Source organism: Gadus chalcogrammus, chromosome 16 (genome assembly GCF_026213295.1).
Source record: "Gadus chalcogrammus isolate NIFS_2021 chromosome 16, NIFS_Gcha_1.0, whole genome shotgun sequence".
NCBI lineage: Eukaryota > Metazoa > Chordata > Actinopteri > Gadiformes > Gadidae > Gadus > Gadus chalcogrammus.
Window position 1 is genome coordinate 2,204,294 of NC_079427.1, and position 8,090 is coordinate 2,212,383.

The 8,090-nt window shown below is 45.4% G+C and overlaps 1 protein-coding gene across 1 annotated transcript; it reads left to right on the forward strand.

Moving 5' to 3' along the window:
- The first annotated feature begins 1,391 nt into the window (after nucleotides 1-1,391).
- On the forward strand, nucleotides 1,392-7,198 carry LOC130405774 (uncharacterized). The gene is made up of 3 exons (XM_056610974.1): nucleotides 1,392-1,747; nucleotides 1,960-2,247; nucleotides 6,241-7,198. The coding sequence occupies exons 1-3, from the start codon at nucleotides 1,429-1,431 to the stop codon at nucleotides 6,264-6,266; spliced, it is 633 nt and encodes a 210-aa protein (XP_056466949.1). The 5' UTR covers nucleotides 1,392-1,428; the 3' UTR covers nucleotides 6,267-7,198.
- Nucleotides 7,199-8,090: the final 892 nt, after the last annotated feature.

Consider the following 8,090-nt stretch of genomic DNA (forward strand, 5'->3'; position numbering starts at 1 on the left):
AGGAAAAACCTCGGACATGAGAAGTTAACGGAGCCGTGCACTAGGCCCTCTTGAATCCCGGGCCGAAACAGCATTTGTTTCACCACGACTCCTTTCAGCTGCCCACCCCTCCTTCTCCAGCAAAAAAATAATAACATAAAACGGCTATAAAACGCTTGAGGTGGCGTTTTGAAAAGAGAAAACTTGCATTTTTTTAGTACATGGCATAAAGATAATTATGATCCTTTGATTGATATCCAGAATTTTTTTGCGGAGACACATTCCTGTTCCCCACTTGGATTGGAGTGAACGGAGATATCTACTTCTGGGCCCCTAGAATCTCTTTATTTCCCGCTTAAACAGCTGCAATACCCGGCTTGGCCGCTGAGCACTGGTGGATCGCGGAAGCATGCACTGTTCCTGAGTCATTGGTAACGAACGTCGTGAAAACGCTCATGGCTAACGAGGACTCCAGGGGTACTCGTAGGACAACCCAGTCTCCAGAGAAAAACGTTCTCAGAGAACTCTTCTGCAAACGACAAACACGTTGCTCAGTCAATGTTTCAGGGCCAAAATATGTTTATAAGTCAACGTTCCATTGTAAAGAGTGACTTTCAAGTTTCTTATTTCAGCACAGAAGAAAGATGGCGGCCAGCCGTGTAAAATGGTACATTTTAGGGCCGTTTCTGTATCGCATTTCTCTAGCGAGAAATGTGTACTTTATGTTCACAATCTTGATTCAGAGAATGCATATGAGCTTTAGTTTGGATGTTACGCGGATATAGAACGTTCCTGCCAGCGAAATGATGTGAACTGGCGTAATGCCGTAATTCCCATGCGTTACCATGATGACACAAATATGTGTCATATTAGCCTACGTATCTGATACACACATAAAAGACGATTATTTGCATGCTTCCCAACCCATTTTTATTCCCACTGCAGCATGGTGACGTAGCCTATACAATAAATTGTAATTTGGGTGTTTAATCATATGAACTTGAAGCGTTAATATAACTCCCCATTATAGTCTAACGCTGTGTGTACAGTAGGCCTTGAATTATTCTAAATAGGCCTATATCAATATTTCTAGGCTTTCAATATTTGTCAGCTATGCATGCGTAACCGAGTTCCGGTTAGGGACTCTTATTTTGAAGGAGCAGAACGGAAGTGTCTGCGTGTGGGTCGCTGTTTTGACTGTGTGTTGGGAGCGCGAAAATAATAAAGAGGATCGCCCCGTTCAGTGAGACAATAAAACGCTCGGTTACATACATATTACTTTTTATATGCATATATACATATATATAATTATCTATATATATAGTCCTATATATTTTTTTCTAAACATTTCTGTCATTTGATCTCTGTCTTTGTGTCATTGACTTATTTGTTTAAGAGGAGGAGCATAACAACAGTTTCCTTTTCACCCTCCCTCCCTGAGGTTCAAGAATGGCACTCAATAACGCTATTGTACGCAACAAGACAATCATTCAAGAAATTCTATCGGCAGATCCCCAATTCATACTTTGCAAGGTGAGAGAGAAAGAACTGATAACTCACCGCGAATACACAAAACTAAACTCCATCAATAAGGGGGACGCAGAGGATCTCGTTATCAAGCTCGTGGACACACTCATTAACAAAGGAAGACAATCCGAGTTCATTGGGCTTCTGCAGGACGAGAAAGTCCTAGAAACGTATCCTAAACTTGAAGACGTGGAATGGGGAGACAGTGGGTCTACCGCCTCATCGAGCAGTTTGAGTATTGGTAAAAGTTTTCGTCCTATTATATGTTCATTTCTATTTTAGTTCTGAAGTAAAATTGTGTTAGGGGTGTCATCTTTTGAATGAGATGATTGGTCTCAGTACAAAATGATTACTCCCGACACATTAAGAAATTATTCTTCCTTGAGTGGTCCATCATCTCGATAGGTGGAACTTGAACTGACTGTGTGTGGATCGTCTTTGTCTTTTTTCCAGGCAGCAACACTGAAACCCGCTCCGCAGGGCAGAATCTGACTGAATTGGAGCTCCTGAAGGTGGCCAACACGCTGGGACAGGAGTGGGAGCAGGCGGCCCTCCACCTGGTGCTGAAGACCAAAGATATGGACGACATCAAGGCAGAACATAGATCTGTGGCCATGCAGAAGCAGAACATGTTGTTGCTGTGGCAGCGCCGAAGACCACCAGGAGAGGCCACAGCTCAGGACCTGCTGGAAGGTCTGAAAGACATGGACCTACCGGTCGAGACTCGTCCGTTATTGACAGGTAACGTACTTAGACAGACAGACAGACAGACAGACAGACAGACAGACAGACAGACAGACAGACAGACAGACAGACAGACAGACAGACAGACAGACAGACAGACAGACAGACAGACAGACAGACAGACAGACAGACAGACAGACAGACAGACAGACAGACAGACAGACAGACAGACAGACAGACAGACAGACAGACAGACAGACAGACAGACAGACAGACAGACAGACAGACAGACAGACAGACAGACAGACAGACAGACAGACAGACAGACAGACAGACAGACAGACAGACAGACAGACAGACAGACAGACAGACAGACAGACAGACAGACAGACAGACAGACAGACAGACAGACAGACAGACAGACAGACAGACAGACAGACAGACAGACAGACAGACAGACAGACAGACAGACAGACAGACAGACAGACAGACAGACAGACAGACAGACAGACAGACAGACAGACAGACAGACAGACAGACAGACAGACGACAGACAGACAGACAGACAGACAGACAGACAGACACGACAGACAGACAGACAGACAGACAGACAGACAGACAGACAGACAGACAGACAGACAGACAGACAGACAGACAGACAGACAGACAGACAGACAGACAGACAGACAGACAGACAGACAGACAGACAGACAGACAGACAGGACAGACAGACAGACAGACAGACAGACAGACAGACAGACAGACAGACAGACAGACAGACAGACCAGACAGACAGACAGACAGACAGACAGACAGACAGACAGACAGACAGACAGACAGACAGACAGACAGACAGACAGACAGACAGACAGACAGACAGACAGACAGACAGACAGACAGACAGACAGACAGACAGACAGACAGACAGACAGACAGACAGACAGACAGACAGACAGACAGACAGACAGACAGACAGACAGACAGACAGACAGACAGACAGACAGACAGACAGACAGACAGACAGACGACAGACAGACAGACAGACAGACAGACAGACAGACAGACAGACAGACAGACAGACAGACAGACAGACAGACAGACAGACAGACAGACAGACAGACAGACAGACAGACAGACAGACAGACAGACAGACAGACAGACAGACAGACAGACAGACAGACAGACAGACAGACAGACAGACAGACAGACAGACAGACAGACAGACAGACAGACAGACAGACAGACAGACAGACAGACAGACAGACAGACAGACAGACAGACAGACAGACAGACAGACAGACAGACAGACAGACAGACAGACAGACAGACAGACAGACAGACAGACAGACAGACAGACAGACAGACAGACAGACAGACAGACAGACAGACAGACAGACAGACAGACAGACAGACAGACAGACAGACAGACAGACAGACAGACAGACAGACAGACAGACAGACAGACAGACAGACAGACAGACAGACAGACAGACAGACAGACAGACAGACAGACAGACAGACAGACAGACAGACAGACAGACAGACAGACAGACAGACAGACAGACAGACAGACAGACAGACAGACAGACAGACAGACAGACAGACAGACAGACAGACAGACAGACAGACAGACAGACAGACAGACAGACAGACAGACAGACAGACAGACAGACAGACAGACAGACAGACAGACAGACAGACAGACAGACAGACAGACAGACAGACAGACAGACAGACAGACAGACAGACAGACAGACAGACAGACAGACAGACAGACAGACAGACAGACAGACAGACAGACAGACAGACAGACAGACAGACAGACAGACAGACAGACAGACAGACAGACAGACAGACAGACAGACAGACAGACAGACAGACAGACAGACAGACAGACAGACAGACAGACAGACAGACAGACAGACAGACAGACAGACAGACAGACAGACAGACAGACAGACAGACAGACAGACAGACAGACAGACAGACAGACAGACAGACAGACAGACAGACAGACAGACAGACAGACAGACAGACAGACAGACAGACAGACAGACAGACAGACAGACAGACAGACAGACAGACAGACAGACAGACAGACAGACAGACAGACAGACAGACAGACAGACAGACAGACAGACAGACAGACAGACAGACAGACAGACAGACAGACAGACAGACAGACAGACAGACAGACAGACAGACAGACAGACAGACAGACAGACAGACAGACAGACAGACAGACAGACAGACAGACAGACAGACAGACAGACAGACAGACAGACAGACAGACAGACAGACAGACAGACAGACAGACAGACAGACAGACAGACAGACAGACAGACAGACAGACAGACAGACAGACAGACAGACAGACAGACAGACAGACAGACAGACAGACAGACAGACAGACAGACAGACAGACAGACAGACAGACAGACAGACAGACAGACAGACAGACAGACAGACAGACAGACAGACAGACAGACAGACAGACAGACAGACAGACAGACAGACAGACAGACAGACAGACAGACAGACAGACAGACAGACAGACAGACAGACAGACAGACAGACAGACAGACAGACAGACAGACAGACAGACAGACAGACAGACAGACAGACAGACAGACAGACAGACAGACAGACAGACAGACAGACAGACAGACCAGACAGACAGACAGACAGACAGACAGACAGACAGACAGACAGACAGACAGACAGACAGACAGACAGACAGACAGACAGACAGACAGACAGACAGACAGACAGACAGACAGACAGACAGACAGACAGACAGACAGACAGACAGACAGACAGACAGACAGACAGACAGACAGACAGACAGACAGACAGACAGACAGACAGACAGACAGACAGACAGACAGACAGACAGACAGACAGACAGACAGACAGACAGACAGACAGACAGACAGACAGACAGACAGACAGACAGACAGACAGACAGACAGACAGACAGACAGACAGACAGACAGACAGACAGACAGACAGACAGGACAGACAGACAGACAGACAGACAGACAGACAGACAGACAGACAGACAGACAGACAGACAGACAGACAGACAGACGACAGACAGACAGACAGACAGACAGACAGACAGACAGACAGACAGACAGACAGACAGACAGACAGACAGACAGACAGACAGACAGACAGACAGACAGACAGACAGACAGACAGACAGACAGACAGACAGACAGACAGACAGACAGACAGACAGACAGACAGACAGACAGACAGACAGACAGACAGACAGACAGACAGACAGACAGACAGGAACCTGATTAATCTTTATTAATTCAATTGCACTTCCAGCAGCACCAAACACCATGTAACAAATAGAGTAACAGTAAAGAACAACAAATATAAATGTGAAAATAAAATATATATATGCAGGGAAACAATATACAAGAGGCATAGTACACAAGACAATACTTACATGCGGGAACGCTTAAACAGTGCAAGAAACATTGCATCAAACAGCCAAGTTGTGTTTGATATAGTGTTATGCAGTGTTTCCCCGAGCACTGTGTGGTTAAGGTGGCCGCCTTAACAACAATAGGGCCCCGCCATAACAATAATTTACAAAAAATAAAGATAAATAATACATTGGTAACACTGTTCACAACAATAGTCGTGCCATAAAGCTTTTTGAATGGAATTGACCAAGAGATACCCCCCGCCCTGAACTGGTCCAGGACGTGGTCTAGACGTCCCATAGTCTACGACCAGCTCTTTGGTTTTTGAGGTGTTGCGCTGCGGGTGGTTTGTGTGGCACCCGACGACAGAGTCCCTCACAAGGCTCCTGTACTCCTCCTCCCTATCACGCATCCAACGATGGCCGTGTCACCTTCACCCCCCACAGTGAACGTTGGCTTTACCCCACCAGAGGGGACGCCACACCCCATAATGTTGGATTTGAATTCAATATTATTTGTGGTGGTAATGTAAGGTGGTTGTATTTGCAATGGAGGTTAACTTTGTTTTTTGTATGTGCACTAATGCCCTGTCTGTTTGCTTCCTCAGGCATGATGAAGAAATCATCAGAATAGTTACTTGGCAGATGCCATAGTGCAGTAGATGTCTCCGTCGAAAGAAAAGCCCTGAAGATTGACCAAAACTAGTGATGGGCCAACTAACGTGTAACGTCATCACCCTATTCCGCTCCAACCACTTGATGGAAACGCACCTAATTCAAATTACTTTTTTGCGAACTTTCTAAAGATTCTCATCACCTTTTAGATGGAAACGCAGCTACTGTCCTGACCCAGGAATGTTAAGACGTCTGTTTGAGGGAAAATAAAAATGGTTTGACCATTCTTTATTCTGATTTTTCCAGTTTCCCCAAGAGGCAGCTTGTAGTGTTTTATAAAAATAAAAGATTTGATATATTATAATGTAATTATTCAAGTGAATTTATAAACATGATGTGATTTCACGCAGAGGTATCAAAAGTGTATTCACATTCATTACTCAGGTAGAAGTAGGCTTGGGTTTAAAAAGACCTCTGTAGAAGTTGAAGGATCAACTCAAGCTTTTTACTCAAGTAAAAGTGTAAAACTACTGGTTTCAATGGACAAAAGCTAAGGCCACAGGGCCTATAGTGCTCTACCCTACCTCTAAAAAAAAAAAAATAATCTTACATTGAAATGTTAAAGGCACCCAGTGCAACTTTATGTAAACATTCAATGAAAAATAAACATTCAATTTCTAGTCTTTTTTACACGTAGTAAGTTTCAATAACTCCATACCATTGCATATCGACATTCAAGGAGCAAAGATGAGACGTCGTTGTGTGGTGAGAACTGATAGAAAATCGTAAACAACAACAATCGCCGGTGGGGAGAAGCCATTTTTCCATTGACTGGAAGCCTGCTTTATTTATTGTAGGTTACAAAAAATAAAGAAAATGGCGGCATTGTTGTTGTTATCGATTTTCTATCAGTTCTCACCACAAAACGACGTCTCATCTTTGCTGCTTGAATGTCGGTTTGCATTGGTATGGAGTTATTGAAACTTACTACGTGTAAAAAAGACTAGAAATTGAATGTTTATTTTTAAGCCTCGAAAGTTGCACTGGGTGCCTTTAATGTTGAACATTTTGGAATGCAACTCATTCAGCATGCAATGAACGTCTTTCACTCAGAACTCGCGATACATTCTACTTCTTCGAGCTCTGGTGATACGTACCATAGCGCTGCTGCCCCCTGGTGGAATGGCTGGTGCAATTACAACCAACCTAATAGAAACTGTTTGAACTCCGCACAGAACTATTAACTATCCTGAACCCAGGGTGCCACAATAGAGCTAGTGTTAGTAAGAGTTATATTACTCAAGCAATAGAGCTAGGTGTTAGTAAGAGTTATATTAACGTTAGCAATAGAGCTAGTGTTAGTAAGAGTTATATTAACGTTAGTGTTCCCAGGAGTCAGGAGCTGTTCTAGGGGCCGTCCCACTCCCAGGACCCGGGCAGGGGATCGGGGGGTTCAGGGGCAGGGGATCGGGGGGTCCAGGGGCAGGGGATCGGGGGGTTCAGGGGATCGGGGGGTTCAGGGGATCGGGTTCAGGGGCAGGGGATCGGGGGGTTCAGGGGATCGGGGGGTTCAGGGGATCGGGGGGTTCAGACTTTCAGACCTGAAGAGCCCCCTCAAAGAGCCTATTCAATCACACTATTGTAATGTGCACTGAATAGCAATGCTAGCATTTTAGCACACGTATTAATGAGCCTTGTAGGGTATAGTTATTGTGTATATCGGCGATTGTAACGACTCTACAAATAAAGTCTTTCATGAATTATTTGTCCTAACTTTCTGTTATTTCCTTATTTTAAACACTGTGTAAAAGCTTTTTTATCTTATCGCCCGCTTTGATTGTAT

Bases quoted from the DNA above. Each gene is read 5' to 3' on its own strand.
- LOC130405774 (XM_056610974.1), top strand. From the start codon at position 1,429: ATGGCACTCAATAACGCTATTGTACGCAACAAGACAATCATTCAAGAA. The intron at 1,748-1,959 runs GTAAAAGTTTTC...TCTTTTTTCCAG, and splicing joins ATCGAGCAGTTTGAGTATTG to GCAGCAACACTGAAACCCGC. The intron at 2,248-6,240 runs GTAACGTACTTA...TTGCTTCCTCAG, and splicing joins GACTCGTCCGTTATTGACAG to GCATGATGAAGAAATCATCA.